This window comes from Gorilla gorilla, chromosome 4 (genome assembly GCF_029281585.2).
Source record: "Gorilla gorilla gorilla isolate KB3781 chromosome 4, NHGRI_mGorGor1-v2.1_pri, whole genome shotgun sequence".
NCBI lineage: Eukaryota > Metazoa > Chordata > Mammalia > Primates > Hominidae > Gorilla > Gorilla gorilla.
The window spans coordinates 27,103,261-27,119,803 of record NC_073228.2 but is presented as its reverse complement, the minus strand read 5'-3'; the positions used below and the strand labels follow the sequence as shown (position 1 = coordinate 27,119,803).

General features: G+C 44.0%; 1 protein-coding gene across 1 annotated transcript in view; it reads right to left on the bottom strand.

Moving 5' to 3' along the window:
* LRRC37A3 (leucine rich repeat containing 37 member A3) overlaps positions 1–16,543 on the bottom strand; it is a 77,246-nt gene that overhangs the window by 36,005 nt on the left and 24,698 nt on the right. The window contains 4 exon segments of the mRNA XM_063706179.1: positions 1,723–1,794; positions 3,849–6,798; positions 7,507–7,604; positions 15,671–15,784. Coding sequence (XP_063562249.1) covers positions 1,723–1,794; positions 3,849–6,403 — 2,627 coding nt within the window. The 5' untranslated portion in view covers positions 6,404–6,798; positions 7,507–7,604; positions 15,671–15,784.

Sequence of the window (16,543 nt, the reverse complement as noted above, 5' to 3'; positions counted from 1 at the left end):
GGCAACAAGAACAAAATTCCATCTGAAAAAATAAATAAGGCAATTCTCCTGCCTCAGCTTCCCAAGTAGATGGGATTACAGGCACCCACCACCATGCCTGGCTACTTTTTGTATTTTTAGTAGAGACGGGGTTTCGCCCTATCGGCCAGGCTGGTCTCAAACTCCTGACCTCAGGTGATCCACCTACCTCCCAAGGTGCTGGGATTAAAGGCACGAGCCACCGCGCCTAGCATATGTTTATTTTTAATTTAGAACTCATCATGGCTTGTCTATATACATTGAAATAATGATGTGACACACAAACTGTTGTGAAAAATGTCAGTTACTCTGAATGTAAGCATTTTTTCCAAAATCACTTATGTGTCTAAACCAATTCCTTCTATAAATCAGTAAGAAAATGATAAAACAATTCAACAGGAAAATGAACAAAGGTCAGAAAACTCAGAGAAGAAACACGAATGTTCAATAAACATATAAAGATATTTAATTAAATTCATGAGTAATCAGAAAAATTCACATTTAGATGGAATCCCTTTTATTCATCCATAACTTTAGCAAAAAGTTGGAGAATACCCAGCGGTGAAAAGGTGTCGGGAAATGAATGCTGTCATATTCTGCTGACAATAGAGTAAGTTGGCACAAAATTTTTGAAGGCAATTAAAATTTTATATCTACATAGTCTTCACCCCAAGAATTCCATTTCCAGATGTCTATGCTACAGGAATACTTGCACATGTTCACAAAGAAGCATGTACAGGGATTTCATTGCAGCAATGCATGTAACAAGAAAACTAAGCATAATCTAAACATTCATCAATGGGGGAATTATTAAATAAACCATGATGCATCCATACGATGGATTATGCAGGAGTTTAAATGAATGGGGTGACCCTCTAAGTACTGGGAAGGAAAGAAATCTAAGGCATATCATGAAGTGAAAGAATCAAGTTGCAATATGTTACCCTTTATGTGAAGAAAAAATTTTAAAACCACAGAACAAATCTATTTTGCTTTATGTAAATATGTATGTAGGTAAATGAGGAAAAGTCTGGAAGCATGTATACTAAATGCAGAGTAGCATTACTTCAGGGATGAGGGAGTAGGGCACAAGGAGAGTTTTTGTTATATCTGTTATTGCATTTTTATACATTAAAAATGGAATCATGGGCTGCGGGTGGTGGCTCATGCCTGTAATATGAACACTTTAAGAGGCCAAGGTGGGAGGATCACTTGAGCCCAGGAGTTCAAGACCAGCCTAAGCAGCATAGGAAGACCCTGTCTCTACAAAAAATACAAAATTAGGTGGGTGTGGTGGCATGCACCTGTGGTCCCAGCTACTGGGGAGGCTGAGGTGAGAGGATCACTTGGGCCTGGGAGGTGAAGGCTGCAGTGAGCTGTGATTGTGCCACTGCACTGCAGCCCAGAGGACAAAGTAAGACCCTGTCTCTGAAAAAAAAAAAAAAAAAAGAGAACAAAAAGGAATATAACCATGTATTATTTGTATGATAAAAAATAAATTTAAATTGTCTCTTATTTTAAAGAGAGCCTACCCAATTTAATTTTAAAATAACCATACGATTGCAATCAACAGTGGTTGATTTGGGGCTAGCATATTTGGAGGAGAAATCTCTTTCCTCAGAGGTACCGACCTCAAAATTCTGGACCAAGAAGGATCTTACAATGCAGTTAGCTTTTTGTCATATTTGGAGAGAATATACTCACAGTTTCTCGGTCCAACTGTATGCTTTCCACACATTTACATCAATGTAAGAAATATAGTTTCCTTGGAAATTTCTGTGAAGAAACACAGTTTATATCCTTGAATAGGGTAGGAAAACAATGAACACGATAAGTAAAAGAATCATTGCAACCTTGTTGGGGATATTCAGAAACAGAAAATAACACCTGCTTTCTCATTTCCAGAGCTATCAGCTTCCCAGTTTGCACAATTCATCAAGAAATTATGCGGGGTCACTGGCACAAATGATGAGGCATCTCCTGGAAGCTTAACTTCTTATCCATCCCATCTCTTGGACAGATGATGCCAGTTAATTACTTTGAATGTAAGTATTTTATCTAAAAGCACTTATGTGTCTAAACAGACTTCTACAAATCAGTACCAAAATGGTAAATAATTCCACAGAAATATGGGCAAAAGCTTATCATTATCAACAAATGAGAAGAAAGAAACCCTATGCCAGGTAACACCAAAGCTTTGGCCCAGTGCCCTCTGTTGAAACATCCTAGGCTTTTTCTTTCCACTCCTATTACAACTGATCTGATTTGGCCCCTTCACACTTCACTCCTAGATTTTGCTAGACCTTTCTATTTTGTCTCCCTGAATTAAGCTTTTCCTTTTGGACACTTTACATATGGATTCTAAAACAATCCTCTGCATGTCTACACTTGCACATAATGCAAAAAACAAAATAAAATAATCTTCCTGTTTTGATCATTTAATCTCTCTTGCTTGGAAACTTTCAATGGCTTTCCATACCTCAATGTGTAACTTTCAAACTCCTATAGCTGATAATCAAGGTTTTACAGAATCGTATCTTCATTGCTCCCTCACCTAATTCTTTGTAGCCACATTGGTCTACTAAATTCCAACCATACCTGTAGCCATGCGTTTGCCTAGACTGTACTCCCATTTTTTTTCTATTTAACAAATTATAGCTACTCTTTAAGACCCAAGTAAAGTTTTAGCTTACCCATGTAGCATCTCCACACCTCAAGGACCACAGATTCTGGCAAATTCTAGCACCAATGGTCTGCATTATCTTTTAGTACTTAATTATATATACCTCCCTTTTTATGCCTATTCTTTTTCTTCCCTCCTATCTTTTTTTTTTTTTTTTTTTTTTTTTGAGATGGAGTCTTGCTCTGTCGCCCAGGCTGGAGTGCAGTGGTGCAATCTCGGCTCACTGCAAGCTCTGCCTCCCAGGTTCACGCCATTCTCCTGCCTCAGCCTCCCGAGTAGCTGGGACTCCAGGCACCCACCACCATGCCTGGCTAATTTTTTTCTGTATTTTTAGTAGAGATGGGGTTTCACCATGTTAGCCAGGATGGTCTTGATCTCCTGACCTGGTGATCCGCCTGCCTCGGCCTCCCAAAGTGCTGGGATTACAGGCGTGAGCCACCACACCCAGCCTCTTCCCTCCTATCATTTTCGTGTTCTGGAGACAGTAGCATACTTGGCCCTGGGTTTGACATAAAACTAGTTCTACATATAGAAAGCTAGGGACAAAGATGATTTCTGGACAAAACTAAAGGACTGAATAATCATGTGAACAGCCAACTCTCCTACATATGCTAGGCACTGATGAAGTGTTTCATATATTCACTCACCTAAATTTCACAACAATCCTATGAAATGCTAACTAGCATAATCCCCAGTTTAAAGGTGAGGAAATTGAGTCACAGGCAGAATAACTTGCTCTGGGTCACCAAGCTAATAAATAGATCTGGGTTCAAACCCAGGCGGCGTGGCTCCGGAATCAACTCTTAACCACTTAAAGCATCATCACTGAGATCGGGAGAGGGACAGGCTGCTGTAAAGAGGGTGAAGCGAAAATGGGAGGAGAGCAGCGGTTAAGCAATGATGTGATGGGGCTAAATAAAAATGGATAAGAAACGAGTAAAAGACTAGAGTAAAAGGAAAAGACTGGAGAAGGGGCCTAACATTAAAAGAGAATGAGGAGAAGGGAGAGTTGACAAGCAAAGGTGAAAGCAGAAAGTCAGTTGTCCATATGGCTTGGGGAGATAAAGAAGGCCCAAGGAAGGCCTCCAGGAAAAGGCTGCCATGTCAGGCAGGACACAGAGGACAATTGAGGAAAGGTGATTCTTACAAGATGGTGAAGGTGCCATTGTGGGTGTTGGGCTCTGGCACAGGCACTTGGCGGAGCCTCTGCTCTGGGTTGAGATCAATACATGACAACATCTCATCTCTGCAGGTACAGAGCTCACATATGTTGGTGCTTGTGGAGGCCTCGTGTTCCTCTGGTGCAGTTAAAGCCTTATCTTGGATGTAACTTTCAGACTGCACCAATGAATCCTGAGTAGGTTCTAGCTCAGTAGGTGGACCTGTGACTTCAGTCAGTTTTCGATGCAGAGTCTGAAGCTGATCTGGATGAGGAGCTGTAGTCTTCTCCAGGGCTGTAGAATGTCCAATCTCTGTAGTGGGCTCTGGAGTTATGGCAAGCCCTAAGTCTGGAGGCTGAGTTGAGGTCTCCTCCGTGGTTGGAGATGGTTTAACCTCTGTAGTACGTTTTGTAGTTATGGTAAGCTCCAGGTCCAGAGGTTGAACGGTAGCTTGAGTCAGGTGTGAATGCTGAGCCTGACCCTTGTCTGAAGGTGGAAGTGTCACCTCAGGGTGTCCTGGAGGAGGAGCTGTAGTCATCAGGGCTGTAGAGGGTTCAACCTCTGTCATGGATTTTGGAGTGATGGTAAAGCCCAGGTCCAAAGGTTGAACTGTGGCTCAAGTCAGGTGTGAATGCTGAGTCTGAACCTGGTCTGGATGTGGAAGTGTCACCTCAGGATGCTTTGGAGAACCTATAGTCCTCTTCGGGGGTGTAGAATGTCCAACCTCCGTAGTGGGTTCTGGAGTGATGGTAAGTCCCAGGTCCAAAAGTTGAACTGTAACGCCGGGTGACACTGGATGCTGAGCTTGATCCTGACCTGGTGTTGGATTTGTTACCCCTTGATATACTCGAAGTTGGGGTACAACTTTCTTAGGAGGCTGAGTTGGCGTCTCCTTCATGGTTGGAGAAAGTTCAACCTCTGTCATGGATTCTGGAGTGATGGTAAACCCCAGATCCAAAGGTTGAACTGCGGCTTGAGTCAGGTGTGAATGCTCTGGAGGTTGAGCTACAACTACATTAGGGAACTCCGGAGTCTGAGCTGCGGCCTCCTGATGGGTTAGGGAAGACTCACCCTCCTCAGCGGTCTGTGGATGCTCAGCTGCAGCCTCCTGCTGGGTTGGAGAGGGGTTCTCATTATTAATAGGTTCCGGAGATTGAAATGAAGTCTCCTGTTCAACTGCTAAAGGTCCAGCTTCTTCCGATGACTCTGGAAGCAGAGGTGGGCCCCCGTGCCGGATGGCGGGAGGTTCTACATCATTACCTGACCCTGAGAGCTGAGCTGTAGCCTCCTGGTGGACTAGAGAAGTTCCCACCTCTGCACTAGGCTCTGCTGCTATGGTGAGCTGCACGTCTGGAGGCTTCACAGAGACACTGGGTGAACCTAAATGATGAGTTTGATGGTGACCTGGAGGTGAAACTGTGACTTCATGATGTTCTGGAGGCTGACCTGGGGTCTCCTGCTGGGTCGGAGAAGATTCGACCTCCCTAGAAGACTCAGAAGGCTGAACTGGCTGCTGCTGCTCACTGATGGAAAGTTCATGCTCCATAGGAGGAACTGGAGGCTCAATTGGGGCCTCCTGTTGGGTTGCAGAAGGTTCCACCTCCTCTGGAAACTGAACTGGGGCCTCCTGCTGGGCTTGGGAAGATTCTGTCTCATTGGTAGGCACTGAAGTTATGGTAACCTCCACATCTGCAGGTTTAACTGTAATGTTGGGCAAGTGATAATAAGCTTGATCCTCACCTGGAGGTTGAACTGTCACCTCATGATTCGGTATAGTTAGACTCTCCATAGAGGACTCTGGAGGCAGAGCTGGGGCCTCCTGCTGCATTGAAGAAGGTTCTTCCTCCTCAAGGAGCTGTGGAAGCTGTGCTGGGGCTTCTTGCTGGAGTGAAGAGGACTGGATGTCTTCAAGGGTCTCTGGATTTTGAGTTTCGGGCTCCAGATAGAATTGAGAAGGTCCAACTTGCTCAGAGGGCCCTGGAGGCTCATCTGACTTCACCCGGAGTTCTGGAGGCAGGCTACCAGGATACGGTGTATCCGTACTGGAATATTCATCCTGCAAAGTCTGTTTCTGACTCTGAGGTGTGGATAATTGGCGTGTAATTCCAATAATCTCAGCAAGGCTCCAATGCTGAGCTGGATCTTTCTTCAGCTGTGAAGCCAAGAACTGCTCTGGCTCCAGGGGCAGCTCTCCAGCTGAATCCCAGGTGTCCAGGAATGGAACCAAATTTTCAGTCAATTCCTGGGGTGGGGCTGGCATCTCTGAGGAAGCAGAGGGCCCCAGGTGATCAAAGTCCCACGGGTCTGCTGGGAGAGTAGGCGCATGGGGAGATTCCTGTGGGAAATGGGAGGAGTGGGAAGACCAGGGCTCAGGCGGGCCCAGGGGGTTAGAGGTCAGCTGGAGCGGGTCCTTGACCCACTCCAGAGGCTGAGCCTCCTTGACTAGTGGCCACAATAGTTGCCACATTAGGAAGGGCCATGGGCCCCAGAAACGCAGCCGGGACATGACACATGCTAGTGCCAGGCACTGAGCGGAAGTCATTCTGGCAGCTCCGAGACGCTTGTGCCACTTATAAGCATGAGCCCCGCCCTGTCTTTATGACACCTTTATTTATGCCACAGATCTGCTCCATGTCACCAGGGCACTCATGTCACAATCCCGCCCAAGCACGCCTTCCCATCCTGCCCTGCCGGAACACCCCTCTCCTCCCCTTAGTGAGGAAGGATTTGGGCCTCAGACCCTGGTGGTCCCAGGACTCCAGCGCCTGCTGTGGTGGGGTAGGGTGGGGTAGGGTGGGGTGGGGGCGCGGCAGAGCTTCCCAAGGAAGTCACCGGACCTCGCCTCAGGATATTCAGAAGTGCTAGTTCAGTTCTGGCAGCCTTCCTCCTTTAAGGTGAAATCCGAGAACACTCTTCCTTCCAGGGAGAGCAACTGACCTGCAAAATGGGCGCCAGGATGCACATTACAGTCATTTATTCCAAAGTGTTGCCATTTTCGCTAAACTGTCGCATGTTTGATAATTAATTCACCACCCTATTAGGTAGGGGCTGCCAGGGAATAAGCGAGGACTCCAAATTTTCTGTAGTAGGGGTGTTGGGAGTTGGCAATTTGGTCTGGGGGAGAAGGTTTTAATCCGAGTGAAGAGCCCTTTGCACTAGCCTGGGAGGAGGCTGAACTGTCATCCTGCCTTGACTCAACACAGCCATTACCCCAGAAGTTACAGCACTTCTAGGGTCACCTGTGTTCAGAGATCTACCCTGTGTGCACACATGGAGAAGAGGCTTAGGTTGTTAAAGTCAGCGTGTTAAATAATTTCCTGAAATGTGACTGTAACTAGAACCCAGCTGACTTCCCCCCACAGACGTTCTTACCTATTTTATTACTGTCTGGCATAATTACCAGCATGTAAACTCCAAGAAGGTGCTTCATCTTATTCCAGTGCCTGGCATAGGCATAGGGTGCATAGTGATGGCTTTAAAACTGAAGGGGGGCCGGGTGTGGTGGCTCACACCCATAATCCCAGAACTTTGGGAGGCCAAGGTGGGGGGATCACTGAGGTCAGAAGTTCGAGACCAGCCTGACCAACATGGTGAAACTCCGTCTCTACTAAAAATACAAAATTAGCCAGGTGTGGTGGTGCATACCTGCAATCCCAGCTACTCAGGAGGCCAAAGCAGGAGAATTGCTTGAACCTGGCAGGCAGAGGTTGCAGTGAGCCGAGATCGCAACATTGCACTTCAGCCTGGGCAACAAGAGAGAAACTCCATCTCAAAAAAATAAAATAAAATAAAATTGAAGAGATTCCAAGATTCACCTCATTTAGGGATGGAGCTATTGTTATAATCAGATTTCTGAAATGAGTGCTGACTTCCTCTCACATTTCACAGGAAGCTAGACTTCTTAAAGCTTGAAGTCTCCTTGGTGGGTTTTATTTAAATTGAATTAAAATAATTATTTTACAGGGAAAAATTTCAAAACACTTTGCAACTTTGGGGTAAAAGTTAAATAAAACACTGTAGCCCCAAGTTAAGTTCCCACTGAAATGATACTTTTGCTCCTTTTTTAAAAAAAAATTCCATAAATAGTAAATAATGACTGTTTTGAGATTTAGAAACAATCCCTATTTAAGAGCTTTCATATGCAGTCATGCATTGCTTGCCACGTGAGGAGCTTGAGAAATGTGTCACTAGGTGATTTCACCATTGTGCTAACATCATAGCGTATACTTACACAAACCTAGGTGGTGTAGCCACCATACCTAGGGTACACGGTATGGCTTAGGAGTCCTAGGCTACAAACCTGTACTGTATGCTACTGTACTGAATACTAAAGGCAACTGTACAGAATGGCAGGTATTTGTGTATGTAAACATGGAAAATATATAGTTAAAATACTGTGTAAAAGATAAAAATGGGGCCTGGGCGCAGTGGCTCATGCCTGTAATCCCAGCACTTTGGGACACCAAGGTGGGTGGATCACTTCAGCTCAGGAGTTCAAGACCAGCCTGGCCAACATGGTGAAACCCCATCTCTACTAAAAATACAAAAATTAGCTGAGTGTGGTGACGCGTGTCTATAATCCCAGCTACTCAGGAGGCTGAGGTAGGAGAATCACTTGAACCTGGGAGGTGGAGGTTGCAATGAGCTGGGATCATACCACTGCACTCCAGCCTGGACAACAGAGTGAGACTCCATCTCAAAAAAAAAAAAAAAAAAAAAAAAAAAAAGATAAAAATGGTATACCTACATAGGGATAGCTCCATTATACGCTTACGGAACCACCATCATATATGTGGTCTACTGTTGACCCAAACTTCATTTTGCAGCACGATTGTAAATGATTGACAGAAAGATCTTCAGCAAAATATTCCACCCAAGATATGTGGGAGATGTTGAGATCCAAGCAATAAGCCATATTTGAAAGGCATTATAGTTTTCGAAAGCTGTAGCGCGATCATTCTTAAGGCCAGTTACCTTCTCCCCACATCTCTGGGATCCTGTTTGAAGGGAGTTCTAACAAGGCCTTTGTTCGAGCAGCCCAGCATCCCTTACTCCTGGAGCGGGGGGAGACTAACCCCTCTCCTGTGTCCACAACTGTAGTAATACAATCCTCAGTTCTGCTCTCCAAACTTCAAATAAGGGGTCAGAGCCAAGGGTCAAGACTTTAGGAAAAGCCCCGGAAATACCCTGCACTCAAAAAGCAGTTTCAGAGTTTCACATTTTCCTGAGAATTAAACAAATTATCCTCCAAATTCTGCTGCTTGTTTTGAATTATGGTTATACTGGCTATGTTATCCAACCCTTGAGTTGTTTTTCTTTTTTTTTTTTCCTCGAGAGAGTGTCTTGCTCTGTCACCCAGGCTGGAATGCAGTGGCATGATCTCGGCTCACTGCAACCTCCGCCTCCTGGGTTCAAGTGGTTTTCATGCCTCAGTTTCCCAAGTAGCTGGGATTACAGGTGCCCACCACCACACCCGGCCAATTTTTGTATTTTTAGTAGAGACAGGGTTTCACCATATTGGCCAGGCTGGTCTTGAACTCCTGACCTCATGATCCACCCACCTCGGCCTCCCAAAGTGCTGGGATTACAGGTGTGAGCCACAGCGCCTGGCCTGTTTGTTTTTTGAGATGGAGTTTCACTCTTGTCGCCCAGGATGGAGTGCAATGGTGTGATCTTGGCTTACCGGAACCTCCGCTTCCCGGGTCCAGGCGATTCTCCTGCCTCAGCCTCCCGAGTAGCTGGGATTACAGGCATGTGCCACCATTTCTCCATGTTGGTCAGTCTGATCTTGAACTCCTGACCTCAGGTGATCCACCCGCCTCAGCCTCCCAAAGCACTGGCATTACAGGTGTGAGCCACTGTGCCCGGCCCTGTTATCTTTGAGTTTTTATCTCCACATACTTATATTAAACCGTGTAGTTCTTCTTCCCATCTGATATCTACGATCTCTTCACTGGGTCTGTACTCCATAGCTATTTTACCACTTTCTGAAATAAAGTTAGCAAGGATGAATTCAGAATCTTTTTCATTCCAAAACTTCCTGCATATAATGGTAGCAACCCACAATGAGACATTATTTTAGTTTCTAAAAGCAGAAAATAAGCATTTTCCTGAAAGTTTCCTCATCTCCTCATCATACACTTCGATTTTTGTTTTTCTTTTTTCTTTTCTTTGAGACAGGGTCTCACTCTGTCACCCAGGCTGGAGTACAGTGGCACTATCATAGCTCACTGTAGCCTGGAATTCCTGGGCTCAAGTCATCCTCCTGCTTCAGCCTCCAGAGTAGCAGGCACTATACCACTGTGCCCAGCTAATTCTCTTTTTTAGAGACATGGTCCCGCTTTGTTTTCCAGGCTGGTCTCGAACTCCTGGCTTGAAGTGATCCTTCTGTCTTGGCCTCCCGAAATGCTGAGATTTCAAGCGTGAGTCATCATGTCTGCTCTCACAGCTCAGTTTTTAACATATGTATGAAATATCAACTGTGTTTGGTTCAAAGGACTTTATGATCTTACAGATAGGAACTAAGGAATAATAACATAAGAAATAAAAAATGTGGAAATAAAAATGTTCAATCATAATATGATTAAAAGGTAAGGCACCAGGTGGGGTGTCGAAGTAAGTTCAAATCCAAAATAGAGACCACTGGGCTAGTAGACACTTCACATTAGAAGCACGGCTAGGTGTCTACTCCCTGAGAACCAAAATTCCACCACATACAATGAACAAAGCTTTAGAGAGAGAAAACATTTGAACATTTTACGGGCAAAAAATGGCCCACATACTCTATAGACAATACAACTTCCTTCAAGGCAAACTAGAACTATAAGACTTTTGGTCTAAGAAGTGAGTGTGTGCAAGGGATACCTTTGCATACTAGGGAGGGGTAGACAACCCACACATTTAGCTTGGTTATTAAATGTCATTACTCAGACTTGACAGTTGATGACCAAGGAAGTAAGACTTTCACTAGAAGGGCTGCCCAGGTTGGAAAGCTGAGAGCAATCAGGGCCACCTCTTACAAGGAAATAAAGGTCTGTAGTAACTTAATTAGAATCTCAGTCTCTAAGCCTTCAGGGTTGTGAAGCAGAAAGGCAACTCTGTTCAGGGACTCTTTGTTAAACACCAGGTTTCCCTTGGGCACAGGCTATGACATTTGTGCCACTGTAGAACTGAATAGGAAATACAAGCAATGCCATTCAACAGCATGACCACTTCCAAGGCTCACAGCAAAGCAGCTGATTATTGTATAAGAATCATATTTGGCCAATATGTCAGTGCCAGAAATGACAGCTGGAACTGAATTCTCGATTCGAGAAACATAATCTAATAAATTCTTCAGCAGAGAGTTTATTTATTCAGAGAGAAAACAATGACAACAATAGCATATTTTGTCTGCTTACCTTGTAAGTACAGTTCTGAGTTTTTACACTTGTCATCTCATTTTTTCTTACAATATCTGCAATAAGGTTGATTGGATTACTAACCCCAGTTTGCAGATAAAGATTGCAGCTTAGAGATATTAAATATCTTCAAATCCCTCTGGCTATAAGACCTAAAACTGCATACAAAAATCTAAGACACAGAGTTAGGGCTCAAATCCATGTGTCCAGGGCTTATAATCACTATTCTGTATGATAGGCATGCAATTAAAGAAGAACTGCCTCAAACATTTTCTGTGTGACCTCAGGCAAGTCCTTTTATAGCTATAAACTAGGGACAATATTTGCTGTCATTTTTTCTACAAATGTCACAAAGAACAAATTTGAGCCTGTCGCTGTGAAAGAATTTAGCAAATGAAAGCACCCTAGGGAGTATTTTAGATATCGATATTTTTATCCAATTAACTTTTCAAAATGAGTTTATTTGCTCAATGAAACTGAAGTACTTCAATGATGATTAAGAAAGTTTTACCTAGAACCACAATCAACAGTTTCTGGAATGCATCTGACAAAGCCTTCTGAATAGCAATCTGGGCTATCTTCCCTTTCATAGGAATGACAACGGTCTTAAATCCAACCCAAACTAATGGATTTAAGATGCCTATCTGAGTGATAATTGCTACATGTTGGTTAAAGAATAAAAATGCATCCACGAATCTTAGCTCATAATCTTCGTGATTAAAGGCAGACAGCACAAGGGTATGGTTGAACGTCTCTGTTATAGGTACATCCTGGCAGGGCCCATTTTTACTGCCTCCATCTAGTTGGGAAGTTCCTGAAGTACTAGAGGGAGACACAAGCCAAGAACCTGGCACATATCTCACATCACCCAGAGATTTAATTCATCTGTTAAGGCTACACTCCTATGGACCCCATCCTCCTATGCATCAAGGGCTGGAATCACTCACTGAAAAAAAGGTTTGTTGGCTGGACACGGTGGCCCATGCCTGTAATCCCAGCACTTTAGGATGCCAAGGCAGGTTGAGGCCAGGAGTTCAAGAACAGCCTAGCCAACGTTGTGAAACCCCATCTCTCCTAAAAATACAAAAATTAGCCGAGTGTGGTGGCACACACCTGTAATCCCAGCTACCTGGGAGTCTGAGGCACAAGAATAGCTTGAACCGGGAGGCGGAGGTTGCAGTGAGCCGAGATCATTCCACTGCACTCCAGCCTGGGTGACAGAGTGAGACTATTTTCAAAAACAGGCCAGGCACAGTGGCTCATATCTGTAATCCCAGTACTTTGAGAGGCCAAGATGGGGAGATCACTTGAGGTCAGGAGTTTGAGACCAGTCTGAGCAACATGGTGAAACCCTGTCTCTACTAAAAAATTTTTTAAAAATTAAAAATTGGCTGAGTGTGGTGGTGGGCAGGAGGGAGGTGAACTGCTTGAACCTGGGAGGTGGAGGTTGCAGTGAGCCGAGATCACACCGGTGCACTCCAGCCTGGGCGACAGAGCAAGACTCTGTCTCAAAAAAACAAAAAAGGTTTGGTACAGATAATCTGGCTCCTCCCTGGGCATCATCCATGAAAGCCTACTCCCCTCCATTAGCCTACAGCCCTGCCTCTGACTTCAAACCCTAAGCCTGAGGGCCATGAATACTAGAAAAGAATCTCAACGTCAATTATCAATTGAGTACCCTTTCTAGTTATCTCTAGTAGACTCTTGATCCACTGAAGCCCTTCTATGAGTAAAAAAAAGGCTGAATGGGCCAGGCGTGGTTGCTCATGCCTGTAATCCTAGCACTTTCAGAGGCCGAGGCAGGTGGATCATGAGGTCAGGAGTTTGAGACCGGCCTGACCAACACAGTGAAACCCTATCTCTACTAAAAATACAAAGATTAGCCAGGCATGGTGGTGCATGCCTGTAATCCCAGCTACACAGGAGTGTCAGGCAGGAGAATCACTTGAACCTGGGAGGTGGAGGTTGCAGTGAGCCGAGATCACACCACTGCACTCCAGCCTGCACGACAGGGCAAGACTCTGATTCAAAAAAAAAAAAAAGACAATGTTTACACAAAACTTTCTGTAAATCTTTACATGATGACTTGGCATGGTGGGTGGCTCATGCCTGTAACTCCAGCACCTTGGGATCCTGGGGCAAGAGGATCACTTGAGGCCAGGAGTTTGAGACCAGGCAGGACAACACAGCAAGACCCCCATCTCCAGAAAAAATAATTAGCCACATGTGGTGGCGCACGCCTGTAGTCCTGGCTACTCAGGAGGCTGAGGTGGGAGGATCCCTTGAGCCCAGCAGTTTGAGGTTGCAATGAGCTATGATCATGCTACTGCACTCTAGCCTGGGCAACAGAGCGAGACCCTGTCTCTAAAAAATAATAATAAATAGATAAATAAATCTTTAGATAATTTTGTTGGGATAACTGAAGGCTATAAGAGATACATATTTGAAGGACTATTTTAGACGAGATTGGGCGCGTTCAGGGTGGTATGGCTGTAGACTTGAAGCACTATTTTAATACAAAGCAAGTTCTTAATCGAAAACTGGAAAAACATTACTTCCTTCTTCCTCCTACGCTTCTTGGCAGGAAGTACACTGTACAATTTTAAATTTAAAGGTTCTGGCCGGGTGGGGTGGCTCACACTTGGAATCCCAGCACTTTGGGAGGCCAAGGCAGGCAGATCACGAGGTCAGGAGATCGAGACCATCCTGGCCAACATGGTGAAACCCAATCTCTACTAAAAATACAAAAATTAGCTGGGTGTGGTGGTGGGCGCCTGTAATCCCAGCTACTCAGGAGGCTGAGGCAGGAGAATGCCTTGAACCCGGGAGGCGGAGGTTGCAGTGAGCCGAGATCACGCCACTGCACTCCAGCCTGGTGACAGAGCAAGACTCTCTCTCAAAATTAATTAATAAATCAATTTATTAAATAAATTTATTAATTAATAAATCAATGTATTAAATCAATTTATTAATTAATAAATCAATGTATTAAATCAATTTATTAAATCAATTTATTTATTTATTTATTTAAAGGCTCTGTCAGGTATTGCCTAAGGTAAAAGTCTGTATTGTAAGACAGAAAACCTCTGCCCAGGACTTCAGTAGCTCAGAGAGGGAAAGGCTTGATATGTGTCTGAAAAGACAAGTTTTAGACAGCAAGAAAAAAGAGATCCTTCCCATTTCAACTCCTTACCCTCCTCTACCCCCAATGAAAACAGACCTTCCTTCGCCTTATCCACAGGCTCCTCCACCAAGCCAAGGCCAGACTCCTGCAATCATAGGATGGCAACACCACCTCTAAAGCACAGAACTTCAGGCTTTGCTTCGGAAGTGGCACCATGGTCTCTTCATTTTCCCTTTCTTCAAGGTCAGAAAACTGAAGCTGTTAGGAGTTTTAGCGTTAAGTTCCTTCCGAGGATGTTAATTAGGCTTCAAACTGTTTTGTTCTGAGAAATAAAAACTAAACTCCAGTCATTCAAGCTAACAGTTGAGGTGTTCTATGGCTTCAAAATCAAGTAAGATTTGCAAATGAATTGCTAGATGCAACCATTACTTATTATATGCCACACAAACAGTGGAGAAAATTATGGACACCACCATCCAAGTGATTGAGATTATTAATTTTAGGTAGCAGGCCAATTCAGGCAAGTCCACTTATCCTCAACGGCAGGAGGCCTCTCACATCCCCTCCCTGTAACCCAGTTCAATACTTCTGTCTAAAGTCTAGAATTTCAATGTTGAAAGGAGAGCGTGGTTAGTGAGAGAAAATCTACAAAGTTTATCCTGATGATCCTTTCTGAACATCCATTGAAACCAAAGTAGTAATTCACCAGTTCTTGGCATCAGGAGCTGTTTCAGGCAAGGGCCTGATGTGGAACTGCCTTATGTCTGCTGCCAAGAGGAACCTAAAGTCACAAGAGACAGACCCACAAATATCACAGCCTGCCAGAGATTTTATTTTGGATACACCTGAGATTTATCAATACCAACTGTGCAAAGAAAAGAAATTGTTTCAGTCTTCCCATTCAGTAGCTCCTTCTTGAGAACATGACCTGAAGAATAGATAAGATGAACCCACCCATCCCCCGCCCCAAGTTACCCCTGTTTAAAGAGGAAATACACATACCTCTATACATTTTACAAGCAACTAAAACAACTAGAGGTTCATCTGCATTTATAAGCTTCTTTGACAATGCAAATATCTACTGAGTGTTAATTCTTGAAATATTTTACACATTTCTGTGAATTTCTTACATCACCAGTTCTTTCTTATATGTCTATTTCATTTTGTAAGTGTAGAATATGATTATATTCATGAAACTCAAATGATACAAATAGTCAAATTTATTGTATTAGAAACTAATAAGAATTAATAGTAAAGTTAATTCTTTGTTGATTTGTTTACTCACCTTCCTCTGTCACTGGTTTATAAGCTCCATAAGTGCCAAAGGAAAACATATCTTATTCTTTTTTCATTCCCAGAACAAAGCACAGTTCTTGGCATACAATACAGGATAGATGATCTGTTGATTGAGTGAATGAATAAAACAATGAGCAAGTAAAAAATGAAATTACTTTTTCCCACTGAAGAGAAAGAGAAACGCTTGTTGGGAAGGAGAAATGAAGACTATTTTTTTTTTTTTTTGAGACAGAGTCTCCCTCTGTCGCCCAGGCTGGAGTGCAGTGGCACGATCTCGGCTCACTGCAAGCTCCGCCTCCTGGGTTCACGCCATTCTCCTGCCTCAGCCTCCAGAGTAGCTGGGACTACAGTTGCCCCCCACCACTGCCGGCTAATTTTTTGTATTTTTAGTAGAGATGGGGTTTCACCGTGTTAGCCAGGATGATCTCCATCTCCTGACATCGGGATCCACCCACCTCAGCCTCCCAAAGTGCTGGGATTACAGGCGTGAGCCACCACGCCTGGCAATGAAGACTAATTTTTAAACATTGAGTGCTACCACGGAGACCAGCCTGTAACATGAGTCACATTTGGAACATCTAGGAAACTTCAGAAGGGCTCTGAGCCCCTGGGTGGTACAGACAGTTGTCACCTTGGATAACGTTGCCACAGTTCTTGCTGGCGACCATTTCCCTTCGTTTCACTGAAATAAAAAAAACAAAAAACCCTCACAGGTGCCTTAGACCTTTCCTTGATTTTAAAACATTATTCTCTTTTCTGTATTTATAAAAAGCAAAAAAGACAGGAACTAGGTGTATGTGCTAAAGTAGAAAAGAACACTTAAGGCCAGGAGCAGTGGCTCATGCCTGTAATCCCAGCACTT